Here is a 21809-nt window from a genome sequence, read left to right on the forward strand (position 1 = left end):
TGGGCTACAGCTCATAAAATTTGACTTTAAATTCATTAAAAAAGAATTAATCAACTTAGAACATTTAATTAAATATATATTTTTTAATAATACAACTGGCACGTGTCTCCCAGAAGCAGCCATTGCCAAGTCAAGAAAGCGCTTCTCACAACTCTGCACAACTTAGAATACTGTGCCCATGCTCCCCCACATACCTTTGGTTCATCTGGAATGAACACCGACTTGGCTTGGATGGCCCTGTCCAGACCGCCTTGCCGCACGCGCCAGTTGACTGCCGTCACCGTGCCCTGCTCTGTCAGCACGAGCTGAGGCTTGTCAGGCCCGCCGGGCCGTAGTGTCGCCACCAGAGAAGTCGCGGCCAACGCCGAGGTGGTGCTGCCGATGCCGCTGCTGCCGCTGCCGCTGCTGCTGCCGCCGGCGCCGGTGCCAAACTGCCTGTCGGACGAGCCGGCGGAGGCGCGTGGTAGCGTGGCCATGCCAAAGCTGCTGAGTGCGGGTTTCACATCCTGCGTCGTGGCTGCAGACGAGGATGAGAAGGAGGAGGACGATGAGGTGCCCGTGCCGCGTGGGAGCGTGCTGCTGTGGAGGGACCGCTCCGAGGCGTGCGATGCACGAGGGAGGGTTCCGGCCCTGGGCTCTTCAGTGGGAGGGGGAGACTCCAGCTGTTTGTGGCCGAGCGGGAGGAATGGAGCAAGATGACAAATAAAAGTATTTAAAAAAAAACAAAGCACATTCGTTGGAAGCACACGTAAACTTAGTGCTGAATATATCTGTCAACAAAGTTCGGTCACCAGTGACACCATGAGTGTATGAAAAATTATCAAGTGTCACGACGTCTACTACAAATACCGACAAAGGTCTACGAAAATAATCAAATAAACTTGTCTGAATGAAGACCCAAACTAATTTACTTTAACGTTATTAGAGACAGCATGGCCCTGAGGAAGATCAAGAAGACCTCCAGTGGACGGCGGAATTGATGTAGAAAAGTGGTATTTGGCCAAATGTGTACATAAAATATTTACCGAGTTCGCCGATTGGCTCACCTGATATTATGGTGGGGTGGGGGAGACGGCAATTGTGCACCCCTTACACCAACATTTAATAACTGAGAGTGGATTAAATGATTGACCTCTTTATTCCACCAGACAAAGAGAATTACAACATGAAATCTGTGTATGAAGACTTAACTAATATTCCACAGGCTTTCATTGACTAGGCTAAGACTATGACTCGATATTTTAAAAATGCTGGCTACACTAACAATGGTTTGAAGCAGCTGGGTGGCCCAGGCAGCCTATGTTACACTTGTACCAAGGCACTCGGTCAGCCCCGCTACCTGATTGTGAGTCAATTGCTCAGCCATGCTGTCACCCAGCCACATTATTTCCTACTGCTACTGTGATGTTTATTCAAAGACACCAGAAATTACTGTTTGAGTCAATTCACCAAAACAAGCTAGTGTAAACCATTGTCAAATCCCCATTCAAAAATATATATTTACATCAATTCATAATCATAATACATAAGGCCTCCCAACTACTTTCGGTTATTGGAGACGCTTGACCATACTTCACAATGTGCATTGGGGCACAGTACTTGTTCAGATATCACTCGTCACTGATGTGAGCCACGGTTGGAATTCTGATTCTAACTTCCAAGTATAAAAGAAATCACACTTCTGTTAAATAAGTGGCATCAATCAATCAAGATATTAACACCAAAAATCACCTTTGGGAGCTCCCAGACACTGTCCCCCTTGCTCGTGTAGAAGTACACCTTGCCATTTTCATCCATCAACCTCTTCCACTGCACACAAAGCAAACAACAGTCACGCGATTAAAGCCAATGGTGCTGGGCCTCTCCAGGGTTGACTCAGCCGCCAATGAGTACCTGGTGCGGCGTCTAAAAACATCGCCAATGGGGAGACAAAGGTTGCCGGGTGTGGTGCTGGCCGTGCCGGCCTTCATAGATGCTCGCTAACAGCACTTGCCCAACAGTCTGTTAAAGCTATACGAGGGATCTTTGTCTTTGTGTGTTTGTGAGTTTTGCAAGATGGAACTGCCAGTGTTACCACTCTACCGCACAGAGCCTCTTTCCGGGAGCCGGGCAAGAATAATTTCATGAGAGTTTCCACCTAATTGTGGTAGAGCACACGCAACAGATATCCCTCTTTAATAGCATCAAAGACATAGCCACGCTCGCTCAACAGACACATTTGGGGGCCACGTCTTCCAACTCCATTCTAGCTCCACCACCCACTCCAGTCTCATCCACACTGTGCAGATTGCCGCACAGCAGAATGTGGTCCTCCAGCGGTGGAGGGAGCGCTTGTAATGTTACAACTCTAGATGACCGGGTACAACGAGCTGAAAATCCATACATAATGGGGTGGGAGGATGGGCATAAGCCAATAATGAATTGTGCTCTCTCTGTTCTTTCATTCCAGCTTCAAGAAGTGACATGAATCGATGACCAATTCATATGGCAAACCTGCTTCACTACAGTGCATCGGCATTTTTCCACTATGAAGAGGAATTTTCTCATCAAAATTCCTCGCCCATTTCGAAATAACCAATAGAGCACAGTGTACCACATGGCTTTGTTGGGATTGTTAGCATGGATTAATACTGCAATACAACTATTTAATGAAAGCCACACCGTGTTGGCAGCAATCTTCGTGCAGATGCAATCCGTTTATTGCTGCATGCACTATAATTTTGCAGTTCCGTCTCCCAAATGGTTCTCCGTGAAGGTTGTCCTCTTCTGCTGCCATGTTATTGTTTGCTTGTTTTTATGACTCATTCCTTCCAGTGACTTGTTCTGCTAAATGCCAATGTCTTTTCTGAAGTAAATGTGATGCTTTATATGGACTGGTGGTCTCCGACATAAGTCTCTGCGTCAATGAGAAAATTCAAACATTTCCCAAATGTTTGTTTGCAGGTGTTTCAACTGTTCTTCCGTAGTTATTATTCGTTAAAGCATTCTTCATCTCCATCGCATGGCATGTGCAGAAGAACGTTCCATTGTCTTCTTTGTGACAGTTCAGTTTTCCTTAAGCATTGCATTCTTCCGCGGTCTCTATTTTCTGAATACTCATGTCCAATATTCATGAAAAATTCATTATGGCTCAGAACTGTTATTTTTTTCAAGAGGACACTATTTTGGATAATAATGAATTGTCCTACTAATTATTGATATTTTGGAGAAAACCCACACATATCAAGGGGTCACAATAAAAAAAATACAGATAGGTCAGAAACACTCTACATCACGCGAGATATGCCCACCTCACATCTTCCCCACACATTGGAGTATCACACACGTGACGATCTTTGCTATGCACAGACCTAATTACATTTCCAGTAAGATTTGCACCACAATGCTTGGCGATGTCATCTGTTTGGCTTGAAGTCTTCGAGCACATTTGGCTGCTACCCACAGCACAATATAATGAGGGCTTCGGTGACACACAATACTCTACCAGTGCTATGCGTCATATTGGGCATTGTTAACACAACATCAAAATAAGAACACTGCAACCTTTTGTAAACCAAGGCCACTTTACTTGAGCCGAAGTTTGCAAATAAATGATCTCAATAAGGCCCACCTCTCTGTATTTTCACAGTGCTTCTTGTATATGGCCAATATATAACATTAATGGAATGGAAATTGTGTTAGAATACCAGTGTTTTCATGACACCAGATCAAATGGCAACGAGTCAGCTTTTGTTGATATTTTTGGTTTCACCCACAGGACGATATCTCCTATAATTAGTTGCAAATAATCAGACGAAAAAAGTCCACCGCTCCACATATGCAGAGAATATTTTTAGTCTATGAGCCTTGACCTTTAACACCAATACCAATATTTTACAGCATAATTTGTTTAAGCAGACCGTGGCTGTACAATATTTCAGTTTCACAGTCCGATCCGCAGGCATACGTTAGACACGCTTTTGTTGTAAGTTTTTTTTTTTTACCGGTTGCAGGTGCTGTGTTATATATTTATGCACCTTATGAATATAGGGATGGACCAGAACTGGTTCAGATATTTCTCACCACTCATGTAAGTCATAACTGGATATCAAACTCAGGTTACCGGTTACCTAGTGCACATAAGTGAATCCTGATATAGACATCCCATGCTCCTCCTATACTCAAACGGCTTGCAAAGCAATGCTGGACTTGTGGTGTCCCCACGCAGCACAGAAACTTACATGCCAGGCAGTCCCAGTTTAGTACACATACCATACATAAACTACCGTAGCGTTGGATTGCGAGTTCCAGAATTGGCTTCTTATATTCTCAGTGGTGTTTTTGTTACCTTTCTTTTAGATTTCCTTTCATGTTTTTAAATCACATAAGTGGGCAATGTACACAATATTAAAAGCTGTCGATTGGTGAATCGATATAAGAAACAATGCGAATTGTTTTTTTTTTAAACAAACAAAACCCGTGGGGTGATTGTCTGGAAAAACGTTCACAAATCCAATGGAGCCATACATTCGTGATGATCACTGTACGAGTTGCTATGAACCTGTATTGTTCGCAATGCCCATATGTAGAGCTTTGATGTCAATTATGAGTCTTATTTTACATGTGTTTAACGTTCCTAATGAACGATGATTAACAGAGGACGCAACACAAACAATTTAACAACTCATATATTATACACTCTTTGGTTCTTTCGGTAAAGTCACGTGGGTATAAAATAAAATAAATCACGACGTTTCGGGCGCAAACACAAGCGCCCGTCATCAGCTTCAAAATCAAGATTCTTATATATTATATAAACATAGACCTGGGTTGTGTGCCCAGGTGTGTGTTTATATAATAATAGGAAATGCGTACCAAACTTGTTAACAAGTTCAGTGGCACGTGACTTTAAGAAGCACCATCATCGGCGGGCTCTAGTAAAGGCACTTGGAGTGGGGACCGCAGCACCCATTGTACACAGGCGTGACTCAGCCGGGGCACAGCACGCGGCCGTGTGCATGCCAAGCACCAGCTACGACAAAGCCAGCTGAAGTCAGCGTGGAACCACGCAACTTCAAACCCGTGATTTGTGGCACTCTGTTCACGGGCAGATTAGAAGGGGGTTTCCCCGAGGTGCAACAACAACAGCTGTTTATTTGCAGACCTCAAGCTGCCACGTTTCCGCTGACGGAAGCTGGTATGGTCAAAAATAAAAAAATATATATTGTTTTTTGGATGTCACCTTTCTTGTAATGAGGCCAACTTCTTTTGAAAATGAATTACCTAATCCTTGTGAAACGACTTCAACCATTTACACTTCAGGTTATTGACGCTGCAGGGAAGTAAAGTAAACAATCATACCAGTGTCAGATCATGATCATTTGAATGGCTGTGCATTGTAAACGTGACTCTTTAACTTATTTTAGTGGGACTTGGACATAACTTCAAGTTTGAATGCGGACTGTACACAGTTGTGCCACCTTAATTTAGTCATTGTTGCCAGATTGATCTGTTTACCTTTGCTATAGGTGGCTAACAAGAAGTCGTGACCATAGTAACGTGCGCTGATGCTTCACACGAATAACAAATACTGTAAACCCACACAATCAGGGGCGGGTGACAGGGGTGACATTCTGCGCATAAGTGTACGACACTCGGTCTGGCGGACTCCGTGCAACTGCATTGTCAGAGTGTGTCGCCAATCGATGGCGTCTAGTTCAACAGCCTGACTCTCTAATCATTCTTGAAATTAACATTTGTTGAATGTCACCCCGGCCTGAAATCCTGGCTCCGCCCCTGCACACAATGAGAACCATTTCATTCAGATACATCATTTGGATGTACGGATTTACTCTCCCACCTGTCATCAAAATATAATTGATAACAAATAATTGATGAATGTATCCTGAGAAAATAAATTGAAATTGATTACATCGATGCATCGTTACATGTCTATATATACTTCTGGCAAATATCGCACCGCCAGATATTCACTCCGTCAACCGAACCATTCACAAGCTAACCAAACCTGCCAATCTTTCGTATGGCTGATGTAGATGCAGAGCAACAATTAAAATTTCACATTTAGGTGGTGAAGCCAAATAACCACGTCCGGAGCAGCGGAGTGCATCGCTGTGATGTCTCCTTCGTGTTTCTCGATTATTTCCATGGAAGGTGGAAGCCGCCAGTGTGGTTGTGGTGGACTCGCTGGCCAGGTGTTTGTTAAAGCACATTGCTTGAAGCCCACGAATCGATCCACGCTGTTTTGATGCTGAAGTTTGCTTTACCCAGACATTTTTTTTTCCTGTGGAATGAGGAATTTGTTCAGTTCATCGTTGATTGGTAGGTTAGTATTGCAGCCTGCGGTCGAGGAGGTTTTGTTCATATGGCTTGGATTACAATATAAATAGTTCCCAAATGTGCACGAGAGAAGTAAGCCACATACGTAAATATATCGTAGAATTCCTGAATTTTGGAAACCTTTCTTTATGCAAGCATAAACTGCTAATAATAAGACTTCTCATGCCAAAATTTCACCCTCCTTTAACACGAGTAATTATGATTATAACAGCCTCCATAACTTTTAATGTTTTGGATGGGTAGGAATGTAGAACTTTGTAAGAACTAGGCTCTAAGAAAGCCATCTCGGGTGTGGACCAATCAATTTCAAGGACAGTGCATATCTTTATCAGAGTTGTCTCTTTTTGTTTGCATTTTGATTGCTTGTGTAGTGGTTATTGCAAACATGATCCCTTGTATAAAGGTGTCAGTTTTGGTGCCAGATAAAAGGGTAAAAACCTATTACTATATCTTGCTACTGGAAAAGGTCTCATAATGTAAATGCTTACCCCGAGCTCTCAATACTCTGATAGTGCGCTGTTTTTGAGTTGTATGCCTTTTGGCGTCATCTGGTCCAACACCAGTGGAGACTAGGCTCTAAGAAAAGCCGTGTCGGGTGTGGACCAATCAATTTCAAGGACAGTGCATACCATTATCAGAGTTGTCTCTTTTTGTTTGCATTTTGACTGCTTGTGTTGTGGTTATTGCAAACATGATCCTTTGTATAAAGGTGTCAGTTTTGGTGCCAGATAAAAGGGTAAAAAGCTATTACTATAACTTAAAGCTTCCTAGCCCAGAGTCACCTTGTCAGGGCTGGCCAGGTGGGTGAAGCTGATCTCTCCCTTCGCGTCCATCTCCTCTTGCCAGCCAGGTGGCAAGATGGCCTGGGGCGCCGCTGCGAGGCTCGACTGTGACGGGCTGTAGTCTGGCGGGGGCGTCGGAGGCTGCAGAACAGCAGAAAGAAATCAACACACATTAAGCAACGCAGGGCAGTACACTTCATCATCACCACCATCATCATCATCGAGTCATGATTAATTCACCGCCGGATGCATGCCTCCTCAGAAATCCATTTAGCGCCTGAACAAGAGCTTGCGTCGTTGCTCCATCTCTATGGTGGACACCCTCTCAGGTGCATTCACCTCCTTTGGCTACCATTCTGAAGGTTAGTTTGGACCACCCGACATCATGTCTTCTTTTGACGCATTCGAACCAGGCTATTATATACATATTTTATCAACGGTCAGATTCGATGTAACCTAGTGATCAAACTAACGTTATCCACATTATTGTCTGCCTTTTAATTTTAATGGGTCTGCATACAACCATTTTTCTGCTTAAAAATACACATTATGAAGAAATTATAAGTCACAAATTAAAGTTTCCCTATTGCAATGAAGATTTGGCAGAAACCACAATACAGCCACCGCAGTACAGTTCTCATTCTATTGCACCTGTAAATACTTCTGGATAAACATCACATTGTAGGATAAACATCACATTGTAGGATTCCTCATTAACATAATAATAGCGTTGAGGCTCAGCGAGGCATATATGAATAAAAAATACAGCATTTACATATTTACCAAATGACTCAAAGCCACAGATTGCAACTTAAAATCCAATTTTGCCACTGGTTATCAGATTTATTAATGTTCTATTCAGTAAAGGTCTCTGCTCCTTCCCACAAAGATCTAAACCACAGTCATCTTTAATGCCAATTCCTCTCTTCTACATGCTACGTTAAACAGGTATAATCCACTCTCATCTCAGGCTCCCTCTCCCTTACCCCCGTACAGACACCAAGGTGCACAGACGTTTACTAATTTGTCTGGTATACTGGAGGTCATGGATTCGATCCTGACCCTGACGCCTATATATATTTGGAGTTTGCATGGTCTCCCCGTGGTCGCGTGGATTTTTCTCTGGATTTTCCGGTTTTTCCATCCACATTCAGAAACATGCTGCTATAAATTTCCACATGATAAGCCACGTCGTTGAGCTATCATTCTTGGCCAGGTCGCTTCTGAAAAAAAAACTATAAAGCTCAGTGGGCCTTGCCTGGTAAAATAAAAAAAAGTTTAGTTTAAATAGTGTATAGTTTACTCGTCATGCAATAAATCTCTTCTCTAATCAATTTGGATCTATTGTAATTACATGGTCCTGTCAGTTTATGTTTTGTTCGATATACACTTCTAAACATGTGTGTACCATACTGCATATGCTTGGTTTTGAATCACATGAACCAATGATTTTTTTACAGCCCTCTTGTCAAGCCGCTGCTGGATGAAGGCCTATGCATGCTTTTGTCAGTCACAGGAGGTTCGACCATATTCACCACACTAGACGCTGCGGGTGGGTGTAAGGGGCTCAGTTCAGATATCACTCACCAACGATATTAGCCATGACCAGGAATCAAACTTCAGTGGCCGGACTGCATCACCGCTGCACCCAATCCTATAATTTTTATGCACTCGTTATTGTGCTTGCTTTACATTTTCGTTTGTGTTGCTATTACTATTTATCTGCAAATAATTTCCAGCCTCAATTTGCATGCTTAATTCGACCAAATCAAGAGTGCGAGTGTCCTCATTCAAACCAGTACGGGGCAGTGTTTATATCCATTTCTGGCCCATACAATTGGGGCCAGTTTTTCCATAAGCCAACTACTGCACATCTCATCAACTGTGAAGAGACCAAACCTGAGTTGACAACCCCAGCCAGCATTTAAACTCATGACCTGTCAATCGTAAGACACACACTCTATTAAAAACATTACCTGGCGCAATATAGTTTGGCAAAGTACTTTCAGCATTGTCATTGCAGATTGTTATACGTGTGAATTTTTTTTTCGTCAAGTGTCCTGTCAAAAACGAATAGGATATTCCTGAAATCATGATCAGATGTGTCAAGTGGGTAATATTGTTATCAGAGCAATGAGCCAGCACCACCAAGAGGCTGAGTTCAACTCTGGGTGCAGGTGCCCATGATGAAAACGGGTTCTCCAGTGTAGTGAATCAATGGTCCGATTACCCTGACTTGAGCTGAAATTGCACCGAACGTCTGAAAAAAACCCACCCATTCACTAGACACAGCAGCAGCAAAAAGGCATAATCCGCAAAATAAGTTTTATTCCGTAGGGAGCCCGCTGCCTTTAACGCAATCGTTTTCAGCCTGTAAATGTAACCGCTCTCACCCGTAAAGCTCTTAGGATTTCTCCAGAGAGTATACATCCTCCAACAAATCACCACGTCTGCTTCCCGCTATTTTCCCACACGTTAACAATGCCCCCCAACCGCCACGGAGGAGGAGGTGCCTCATCGGCGCATTTTAGTTTTGATAGACGCCCCAGATGGGCCGACAGACGTGGGCGCAATGCGCACTTTCACGTCATTTAAAAAAACAAAAAAGCCGGAGGTGGGTTGGGGGGCATCAGGGAGGGATGGGGGGGAGCAAGGAAAGCTGGGGAGAGGAAGGCCTGAAAAATGTACCCCTTCTCCTTGCGTTTCCTCTGCCTGAGTTCCTGCCATTGTTACCAGCCAAGGCTTTGGAGCAGACGCAGAGCGGCTGGTCGACCAATTGAATTGATGTGCCACAATGGAACGTGCAGCACGCGGTGATGTGGACAAAAATAATGACCCTCAACCGTTGAGTTGAGAAGAAAAACCTAGGATTTCAGTGACAGTTCTAAACACTGTAATAATAATCATAAAAATAAAACATGTTACGTTTTTCAATATTAAAAAAATACCAATTGTGTTGATTTGAAGCTTTCCCGAGTGCAGGAATCCATACTCTTTGGTTCTTTCGGTAAAGTCACGTAGGTATAAAATAAAATAAATCGCGACGTTTCGGGTGCAACACAAGCATCCGTCATCATGTGGGAAAGCATGGTCTGCTGCTGAGGCAGACTGTTTTAAGGTTTGAAATGGGTGTAGCCCAAGGGTCATAAAGAAGTGGCCAGGGCTAGTGATGTTAATGTGAGAAATTAGCATGCAACTAAAGTTAATGCAGATTTAAACTTACTAATTTTAGATGGGTTATCAACCTTAGCAGCAATGTAAGTAAGTGAATATTAGTATATTCTTTTGTACTCGTATTTATTTATCGCATATGAGGGATGTGTTGTGGATTTTATGATTATTCTGAGTATTTAGCGTAAAAATGAAATTTCGGACGATCCGAATTACTTTTTGCTTTGGATTGAGCCCAAAAAACGACACCACTTCCGTGCTCCTCCAGCCAAAAGTAATCGGCGTGATGTCACTATTATTAGTATGCATACGTATAGAAATTAGTGCACATTATAAATGACTTAAAAAAAATTTAAAACATTGTCAAATTGTCCTTAGAGATCCGATGTTCTTTGAATCCAAAGGTCATCTCTAGTGCCTATAAAATGAACACGTAATTATTTTATTAGGAAATACTGTGTATTCAACAACAGTTGCATAAAGAGCAGCACGCAATGCAATTGATGTAAAATGTTAGCACGGCATTATCATGTCGATTGTTCCTTCGGAGCGCACACGTAGCGACCTCTGAGGGACATTGAGTGAGTCGACATTAGATTAGCACTGGAACTATGCAACCTTCTGATTGTGAATAGGGCACCCTCGCCATTGCAGATGATAAATGAGTAAAAGCATGTGCGCATGTGACTTTGAATGGCACCACGAAAACGCTTGCAGAAGCTAAATGTCTCCGAGATGAATAGGTACACATATCTCTGGGTCAAACTGTCAGAAGTCAACGTAGTACTGGGCGTTTGAATGCCACCATGCCATTAATTGTCGTATTTCATTCATTACTGTATTATACAATTTGCACACACATGTATACATGTGTTTGCTTTGGTAGAATCTAATCAATATGAATGCACGCTAATATATGACACAAATCATCTGCGAAAGTGCATACCTCGAATGATCCTCAATACTCCTTAGAGAAAACAATGTCCTAATTTTGGTATTAACAATAATTTATCATAATCGTCGGCACCAAAACAATAAACATTGTGCTTGTTTAACATGCACATATATATACATGTTTCGATTGCAGTGCAAAAGTCAAAGTTTCCAACTGCTCAAACATGCAATCTGTGTTGATGGCCCTAAGCCAGGAGTGAAAATAGCAGTTCCATTATGAAGGCCATTCTCTCTCTCTCTCCCTTTGCACAGGAAGACAACCGCTATTGACTTCCCACCAAGTGGGGGGCTTATTTGTTTTTCAGCACAGTGGAATGTTAGGCTGCAGCACAGCAAGTCAATGAATTGTTGCAATTCAAGGATGAGATTTGATTCGAGGATCAATATTTCCATCGTCTTTACCGTCTTCATAAAATCTTGATAAGATAAAAGATAAGATCATTGTCATTCAGTTTAATAAGAAAAATCTTAATCCCTACATACACTTGTGATTATGTGCACGTATCACGAGCCTTAACATTGGTATTAATCAATTAACTGATGTATTGCTGCAGCCATAGGTATTCGCACCACATTATTCTCAAAACTAGCTTCGCATGTGCATCATACGCAATGCTGATCCACGTGTATTTATGAATACTCGGCATCGTAACAGTATGCAGCACAAGTGATTAAACACAATGATATAATTACAGGTTAAGAGCACATCTTTGCCAACATGCTCATTATACTGTTCACTGCTGTAATGTGGCCAAAATAAAATGCAGCACAGCAAAACAAATGGCGCATAATTAGTGCCTTGAGGAAATAAGCAGAGATGAAATCCAAACACAAAACATCTTCGGATGATCATCTTCAGGGTCTGTTCAGCAGTAACGCAATTTCACGGCTGTTCGAAGTCAACAGAAGTCTCATTGTTCAACGAATTAGTGAATTATATCAAACGGTTACAATTTTATTTGTCAAAAGTTCAATTGCCACGCATTAAATATGAATATTCTAACAGCAATCACATGCTTGTACAGTACTTGTAATTATAATCGGCATTTGCAGGGATGAATATTTTAAGCAGACTTTAAGCCAAGCTCAAATATTCCTACTCTTTGGTTTTATTCGGTGAAGTCACGTAGATATAATAAAACAAAATAAAAGAAAATAATTAAATCACGACGTTTCAGAGGCAACACAAGCTTCCGTCTTCAGGTGGAAAAGTCAACGCAGAATATCTGTGTCAGGAGCACAGTTCAGAGACAACAGGGATTATATACAGGTTAAGGGAGGGGGGAGGAGTCAGTAAGGGGGCGTGGGTGGGTGGGAGGGCTGGGTGAAGCAGCCTTCTGATAGGCTGCTGCGGGTAACAACCACTTCGCACTGCACGGGAGTGGGTAAATAAATTATTTTCTTGTATTGTTTTATTATATCTACGTTACTTTACCGAATAAAACCAAAGAGTAGGAATCCTTGCAGTCACGAAAGCTTCAAATCTAGAATCAAATATTCCTGTGACCCCATATGTCCTTGGTGGTCTCACAAATTCTCACTGTGAAGCCACGCACTGTTCTCTCAACACCACCGCTAAACAACTCCCTCCCCTCAGCAATAGAACGACATTTCATCAAAGATCTGCGTTCCGGCTATTTTTTTCATTAAAAAAACTATTTTGCAAACGTTAAAATAATCAACTGTAAATTACTGTCACTTGGCGGGTAATTATCGGGTAATTCCATTACAAATGGCCTAATTCTACATTTTTTTTAAACAATCAAACTTGCAGATTTCATTAAAGTTCTGCCATCTGTATCAACTACCATGGCAATATTATTATTTAGATGTATATAATTCGGAGGGATGTGTGTGTGTGTGCACTCACACACTTGCTAACAGCATTTGCTGTGACAGCCTGCGAGGCTAAACTGTGAGATCTCTGCGTGTACCATGTGGTATTGTGTCCAAGTCACAGTCAGACTTCTTAATACTCAAATGAGCAATAGGCAAACACACTTGTCTCCAATGGTCACCCTACTTCTGCATTTGCAGAGATTCTGCATTTGCAGAGTGCGGCCACCAGTGTCTCTACAGCAAGACATATGCGCCATAGGCTGGACACATAATAGTATGTGACATGATGAATATAAATGTGGCTACAGTCAACAACGCTATAAACGATGGGATCCACCTTCAGCTTTGTGTGCGTGGGTTTACATATCTCACCCTGGCTCGTCGAGGGGGCTTCCAGCTCATCTCGCCGGAGAGCAAGTTCCGGTAGAAGAAGCGATTGGAGCTCTCGTCCAGATGCGTCTCCCATGAATCCTCAGAGGTGACGATGGGTTCCCCCGTTGGCGTGGGTGGGAAGTCTGTGCCCTGGACCAGCTTCAGCTCCTCCAGGTTGGTGTAGACGGGTGAGGAAGAGCGTGCTGTCAAGGCCAGCGGGGAATTGGGAAGCGGGGATGGGGACTGCAGGCACAGGAGAGAAGTACATGGCACAGAGTTATAGCAAGATGGCCTACTGGAAGAGGAGACTCATTGTGAATCACGATGTAAAGTGTGCAATGTGTGTGCTATGGGGGCTGTGATATAAATTGGTGTGATTAGGTACTTCGTAAAATGACAATAAGGATGATTTAAATTAATGTTTCACCGTGAATTGTGTTTAATATATTTTATTTCAGGTGAGTGTCCATTTATATAGCTCTTATTTCATGTGATAACAGAATGGCAGGTATAAGGCACAGAGTTATAGCAACATGGCCCACGGGAAGATTATTATTGTGAATCACTCTGTAAAATGTGTAATGTGTGTGTCATGGTTCTTTGAGATACATTGGTGTGATTAGGTGCTTCATAAAATATAACGATGACGATCATTTAAATGATACATTTTCACCATGAATTGCGTTTAAAATAATTTATTTTAAGTGCAATAAACATTACGCTATCCAATCAGGCTGCCACTGATATCATAATTCAAATGTATAATGCGCATTCCATCCTAGGATCCCAATGCACAATGCATGAAAAGCAGAAAAAAAAAACAGGACCAGGGCAATCGACCAAAATAAAGAGGGAACGCCAGTTTAAAGAGATGGGTTTTCAAAGCAGAATGAGTCTCATTTCATGTGATAACAAAAATGAAGGTTCTTGTATGCATCTGGCAGAAAAATAAGATATATTTCAGCTATTTAATATTAGGGTTCTCAAGTGATCACCGGTACACTGGTAACCGTTTCACAATTGATAAACCGGTCCCAAAGGGCAGAAGAATTCAGTGACCGATTCCCGTGGAGTTTTTTGCAACGAAGGCAAAATAAAGTACAGAGCGCATGACATTTGCCCTACCGTTCCAACCGCCGCACCGGGAGATGGAATTAAAACCAGAAACCTCTGGATTTCAAGTCAAAGTGCGCGAACCATCGCACCCCCCGCCAGCACCCTTAATTTATCAGCTAACAACCTACATTTGTCGTGTTACCGAATCTAGAACATGTACAAGATTATTCGGCACATGTCGTGACGGGTACTGCAACATCCGACCGTGTCCGTCCGGTGCTCCGCTGAGCTGCATTGGCTTATAGTTGCCGAACAAATACATTACAAGGTCGCACTCATTGTACACAAAGTTCTTACCGCAAATGAACCACGATACCTTGCTGATGTCAAGGAGCATAAACCATCACGCAAACTCCTGTCATCGTTGCAGCAGCTTTTGGATAACCACTGAACAAAGACAGTCACTACATTGCACGCTTTCAGATGCGCTTTCAGATGCGCTTCTGCGGCCATCTGGAACGCTCTTTCTTCCGATATTAGGAAACCACTGGAACTTTTAAATCTCAATTGTAAACTCATTTCTTTAGAACTTCTTTTTGTGTTTAGTTTGTTGTCCTTTCCCCGCACCTCCAATTAACATGGTTGGCTACATATGTGTGAAAGAAGTTAAACATACATACTTATTGCCAGGCATATCTATGTGTGCGGGACAAAAATGGGTAATCGGGTTTTAACGGTTTCATCATGCGGTTACTGGTTTTGCAAAAAAATATATAACCATATTGAACATCGCTTGGTCACTTTACACCAACCATATGTGAAAGCTGCTTCTTTATGAACATATGAAATTGACCCAGGATCTCTTTTAGAAGAAACATCTGCATATTATGCATAAGACTAAAGGCTGTGCCATATGCAAATACTCAATATTACCAAGTATGCCGTTGTGTGTCTGTTAGCTCCAATTCCATACATGAAAACAACTTGCAAATAACACTGATGTCGCTCACGTACTAGATATTCGTAAGTCTCTCTTGGCCCGAGAATAACTAAAATCATCCTAAATTTACCCAGATCTTTCTCACATATCATAAACTAAGCTGTGTTTAGTCTACTTCGTACTTGGATGAGGGATTGCCTTGAAATCCTAGCTGTCGTAGGCTTGAGCTGTGTGTTTCCAGTACAACAAATAAATGTTCAACCTATCTGTACAGAGCTGTGAGTGTTATGCCTTCATATGCGTGGTAGATTATAGTTTCCGCCTAGATGCCTAACAGTCATTTAGAGCATTGGCCATACTTGTTGAAAATTTTATTTTGAGAGTTATTGAGGCTTTCTCGAGTGAGTAATTGCCCTTAATATTAGAGGAACAATGGTGCAATCGTTAGCACATTACGCGATGAACTCAGAGACCTACGTTCAATTCCAAGCCACGGCTAACATCAGCAACGAATTATGTCTGAAACGGTCCTGGGCCCCCTCTTCACCAACCCACACTGACCAGCCTAGTGAAGTAAGGTAAAACAACTCTGATGATCAACAGCGTGTGGAGGCCCTTATCCAGCAATGGATTGACAAAGAGCTGTAAATCATTATTATGGGTCATGGGTCTCACCGAGCACTCAAAACATCAATAAAGAACATTTAAATTTTGATTTAAAGCTTTCGTGACTGCAGGGATTCATATTATTGGTTCTTTCGGTAAAGTCACGTAGAAGGGAAACAATAAAATAATAAAAATATAAAACAATAAAATTCTCACGACGTTTCGACTGCAACACAAGCAATCATCAGGTGTGAAAACCACAACAAGAAAATTTGAAAAAAGTGGCGTTTTTTTAACGTTAGCACCACGGATAGCGATTTGACAGTTTGTTCAGATGTGGTTTTCACACCTGATGATGATTGCTTGTGCTGCAGTCGAAACGTCGTGAGAATTTTATTGTTTTATATTTTTATTGTTTCCCTTCTACGTGACTTTACCGAAAGAACCAAGAATAAAGAACATTTAATTTAATGATGCTGTTCAACGTTCAGTGTCTCCTTTTGTGCAAATAGTTAACTTCTCCCAGCATTACTGGGCAGCTGCACGAGTTGAGTCATCCACCAGATGCAAAGCGTTGGATGTCAAGTAGGGGTGTAGCAATTCACTCCGTCGCAATTCATAGCCGTGATTCTAATCATGAACCAATTATTATTTTTTTATATTGTGATGACTGTGAAGGACTCAAGTAACTGGAGGGATCATGACATGACCCCTGTAGCCATTAGAGGTATGCATCATTGGCCAAATAATGCCTATTAACAGATCAATGCATATTATCGTTACACACCTCAAGATAAGTGCACTAAACATTACGCTATCCAATCAGGCTGCGAATTTCTGTTTTGCTGTGCAATGTAAACCACATCTCTTGCACTTCACCATTTGTTAATATAGACTGCGTCCCCGCTTTTTAACCATTATTGGATTTGTTTAAGCATTATCATCGTTATATTTCACAACAAAGCTTGTCTCATGGCTCAATATTAATAGGTTTAGGTGAGCAGATTGTGCTTTCCGCAATGGAGGTAGCAGTCCAACCTCTGTCTTTATCCCCTCATTTGCTGTCAGCTTTTTAATTAGTACATCATCCACCCCTCTCTTTGACTCTGGCTTCAACAATCACCTGTGGTCTTATGTGAAAGGTGCGCATTTTTAAAAGCAGAATGCTTCCCAGGCAGGTAATTATATTGAATTGCGCAAATTGTTTTAAATACATGACCATCAACCAGTGTATATGGCCCTGCCACTATACGTGAAAGAAAAAACAAACACATGGAGCAAAAACAAAAAAAAACCTCAAAAGCACGCAACGATGAATGGGGTGATGGATGCTGGGAATTACAGTGAGAGACAGCAAGAGGAACACATGGATTAAGACATTAAAATCAAACATCACATTCAGTTTAACACGTAGGCTTTCGCGACCAATATTATTCATAGTAAACGTTTTTTGGTTAGATCGCGTTATTTATAAATGTGTCGTAACCCTCCACAACCCGACACGGCCAATCAGCATTATATAATTACAATTCCCCCCTCCCGCCTCAAATCACTGCACCTGAATGAGTTAAATGATGACGTCACCCTGCTGCTCTATTTAAGACCGGGAACAAGTGAAGGCTTCACCATTCTGGCGAATTGCCCGATGATGCTGGATGTGATTACCAGCGAAACGTCGTACTCAAAAACTGTAAATGTTGTGGGTTCACTCTTCAACACACCGGTGGGCTAAAGTAGTGAACTATTTGTCTTTTGTCAACGTGACACTTTATTTTGCTGATTTGGCCGTGTCGAGTGGTGGAGGGTTACGACAAATTTATAAATAACGCGATCTAACCCAAAAACGTTTAATATGAGACATCACATTGACTGCTGAGTAAAGCGGAATGGGGCAGGAAACATCGCTAGAAGCACTGATGGCCAATGGATGAGACTTGTATAAGAATGGCAGCCAACAGAAGAAAAAAACAATCCTGACGGAATGCACCTCGAGAGGATGACCACTGCAGAGATGGCATTATGAGTTCAGTTCCTGTACAGGGGCGACATGGTTTCTAGCATCGCAAGGATAATGTGACTTGGCGAATGTGTAGGGAGGCCTTCATCCAGCAGTGGAGAGACCATGGCTGATGGTGATGACAAAAAAAATATCGATTGCCCAGACACTTTTAATTTACTGCACACAGCCACTCTGTACTGTGTTGCAATCCACATTTTCTGCATATATTGTATACAACATACTCTGCACATTCTAAATCAGACATGAGCAACTTTAGACCTCAGAGAGGATTCAAATGTTCCATGCTAATAAACAGTATTTATCTCTGAAATTACTGGCAAGCATTGATATATATGCGGACTATAAACATATTTTGATATAACAAAAAATAATCCAAACAAGTAGCATATGACTTATGTCTGTATAGTTTTTAAAGCAGTGTTGAATTGTCTCGGTTTGTGCGATCAAAAGACAACAGGTTACGTAAAACACCCCATGATTTGTCACCAGAATAAAACAATATTTTCACATTCTTGCCATTTGTCAAAATGTTACATTTTAATACGTACATGAAATCCGTTTATATTCTTAATCCGAAAGGCATAAATACAAATTTGACATTTGGCCTTAGTTTAAAAAAAATTGTATGGAAAGGATGTTTGTGTATCCCTCACTATCACTGTGATCGTCCACTGCTGATTAAATTCACGCGGTCTATACATTAAAATGATTATCCAAAATGCCCTCGTCAGTTTCATCTTCACCCAAATCAATTAATGAGACCTCATTACCACGAATAATGTTTTATCCCACTGGCTTCCAATACAATCGCGGTTCAGTTACAAAATGGCAATCATCTTCTTTAAGATCCCCTATGGACTTTTAGCCCGCCTACATTCTTCCCTCTCATCTCACATTGATTGACAGACCCTCTGCTGAAAGTCTACCGTTGCTCAGCGTGAGGTCAATCATTCTCCTATACTGCCCTCGCGCTTCGGGACGTTCCTTCCAGCTGCCATTCATGTTGTTAGCTCTCTGCCCCTTTCCAGTCAAGCTCAAGACCTTCTGTTTTTTTTCTTCTGACTGTTTCTGGGGGCGCCACAGTGGCGAAATGTTAACTACCTTGAATGGTATACAATAATGATTTAAAGCTTTCGTGACTGCAGTGATTCATATTCTTGGTTCTTTCGGTAAAGTCACGTTGAAGGGAAACAATAAAATATATATTTTTATTAGTTTATTGTTTCCCTTCAACGTGACTTTACCGAAAGAACCAAGAATATGGTATACAATAAGTTATGGGTTCAATCCTGACGCCTGTATATTTGGAGTTTTCATAAAACATGGTACCGTTTTCAAAAATTAAAAAAAATACCAATTGTGTTACTTGCGATGCACTAATGAAGTGCTAAAAATCCATAATGTAATGCAAAAAGTTAAACTTATTTTTATGTATAAATGATATCCAGAATACACACTTAACATGAATGACACGACTGCATTAATTAACATGGCTGCATTCCTGGATGCCCCTTGTTCATTAAAAATAAATTGTAAATTTATGTTAATGTGACGTAAGGAGCTAATGTACACTACACCCTCGCACCAACTGTGTATTTATACAGACTGTCCACAAAGTTCCAATACACTACATTGGATAACACTCCTCTGACTGGGCCGCCATGGTGGCGAGATGTTAACTATGTCGCTAGGTATACAGGAGGTCGTGTGTTCGAACCCGACGCCTGTATATTAAGAGTTTGCATGTCTCTCTCCCCATGGGTGCGTGGATTTTTCTCCGCGTCGTCCGATTTTTCCCACTATATTTAGAAGCATCTGTTTAGAGTATTCGGCTGCTAGACATTTACACGTGATAAGCCACTTCGCTGAGCTATTATTTGTGGCCAGGCCACTTCTGAAAAAGAGCTAACATAGCCCAGTGGGCCTGAGCTGGTAAAAAAAATGTTTGATAGTTCAGTAGGTTTAATAAAATAAATATTCCCACGGTTCATGCATTTGAAGCAATTAAAGTTCTTGTTCCTTGTGACGGTCACAATGTGAACAGATTCTGTCACCACAACACAGCACTGGAATCTTCAAAACAAGCAAAGGCAGGATACTCAGGATGGGGAGGCACCTGCCTTACAATACAGCCACATTTCTCAAATTCCACTCCAAAACAGCCTTATTTTACACGGAGCAGTTACAATTGTTTCAAAGTTGGCTTAATAATGGCAGAGGCGATTGAAATCAGAATGGAAAAGCCATTGAATGTGTACGTAATTGGATAGAAAGAACACTCATTACCTGTTAGATGATGTACACATTGGGTATACCATTTCAAAAGTGTTTCCTGCTTTGGTCAAGTATTGAGTATTATCACTGCGTGTTTGTCAATTATTTTGTTTATCCATTTAAAAACGTAGATAAATACTTATGGTGCAACCTATCAATTCATTTAGAGATGGCAGTGTTTTCAGACAGTAACATTTCCTTTAAGAATTGTTATTGCTCTTATTGCTAATCTTTCTTTTTAAATCAGGTATGATAACATCTTTAAATCCTGCAACGTACATTTAAAACATCAATACAAGTATTGTAAGGCAGCTTAATTAAATATCTACGGCACTAACTTCAACACACACGGCCCATACAGGAAGCATGGCTGTGTAAAAAAGTCGTTATGCATTTTAACCTTAGCTCGTGGCATGACTGCCAGATACAAAAAAAAAATCAACGTACAAGACCTTAAGACAGCAGCCTACCTCATGTCCATCATTGTTTCATCGATTTCCATGAACAAACATCTCGTCACTACCAAAGTTCTCGTGTCACTTTAACTGAAACAAATAATTTAAAAGCGATATTTCTCCCGCAAGAGAATAAGAAACTTTGACACGAAGAAACTGCTCGCAGCCAAACGAAGTTGTGCGGTGTAGCCCGGACGTACCGACAGGAACAAGTTATGGAACCGTCAGGTGGGCAAGCATTTAGCGTCGGCAGTAATGCACGTCACGGCAATTCATGTCACAGCGTCAGGAAAGACTCCTCCCCCTCAGCTTTTACCGAGAAGGCCATCTCATGTTACAAGTGTAAAGATAACCATCTGCACTCTATTATTGGTGTCAGTATTATCATCATCATTATTATTATTCAGGTGGATGCATCGGCTAATTGTGAGCACGCTTTACAATGAGTAAAGTGCATACGGAGTGGATGGTTCAAGTCCCGGATTATGCAGGAGTTTGTGGGTTTCAATCCCAACCCTGACGCCTGCATATTTAGAGTTTGCATGAGCTCCCCGTGGCCACGTGGATTTTTCTCCGGGTACTCCGGTTTTTCACGGCACATTTAGAAGCATGTGCTTTGAGTATTTTGCTGCAATACATTTCCACATTCCAAGCCTTGTTCTGACCAGGTCGCCTCTGAAAAAGGGGCCTTGCCTCATAAAATAAAAATAGATCATAACTTATACTGGAAAATATTGCAGTAGATTGCCTAAAAAGTTCATGTTAAGGATATTTTGGCATTATTTATTTGACAATTATTTGACGGTGTCACTGCTGACGGTAAAACATCATGGTTCGAATATGAATGAACCTGCAGATACATTATTCAATAAACAACTGCTTCTACAATAGATACGTGCAGTTTTCCAGACCTCCCTTGTAAATGGGACGATATAGTTGGCCTCCCAAGAGGGTTATACATTTTAACAAAATGAAGCATATTCAAACGTGGCTGATACTCC

General features: G+C 41.5%; 1 protein-coding gene across 2 annotated transcripts in view; it reads right to left on the reverse strand.

Annotated features, from left to right (window-relative positions):
* Positions 1 to 21809, reverse strand: part of LOC116938779 (rho GTPase-activating protein 12-like) — an 86539-nt gene that overhangs the window by 26372 nt on the left and 38358 nt on the right. For both annotated transcript variants that reach the window (XM_032946394.2, XM_032946393.2), the window contains exons 3-6: positions 13458 to 13700; positions 7122 to 7262; positions 1732 to 1809; positions 195 to 662 (exon numbers count right to left, since the gene is read on the reverse strand). In XM_032946394.2, coding sequence (XP_032802285.2) covers positions 195 to 662; positions 1732 to 1809; positions 7122 to 7262; positions 13458 to 13700 — 930 coding nt within the window. The remainder of the gene's footprint in view (positions 1 to 194; positions 663 to 1731; positions 1810 to 7121; positions 7263 to 13457; positions 13701 to 21809) is intronic.

Source organism: Petromyzon marinus, chromosome 4 (genome assembly GCF_048934315.1).
Source record: "Petromyzon marinus isolate PM22_M1 ecotype Great Lakes invasive population chromosome 4, UKy_Petmar_22M1.pri1.0, whole genome shotgun sequence".
Classification (NCBI taxonomy): domain Eukaryota; kingdom Metazoa; phylum Chordata; class Hyperoartia; order Petromyzontiformes; family Petromyzontidae; genus Petromyzon; species Petromyzon marinus.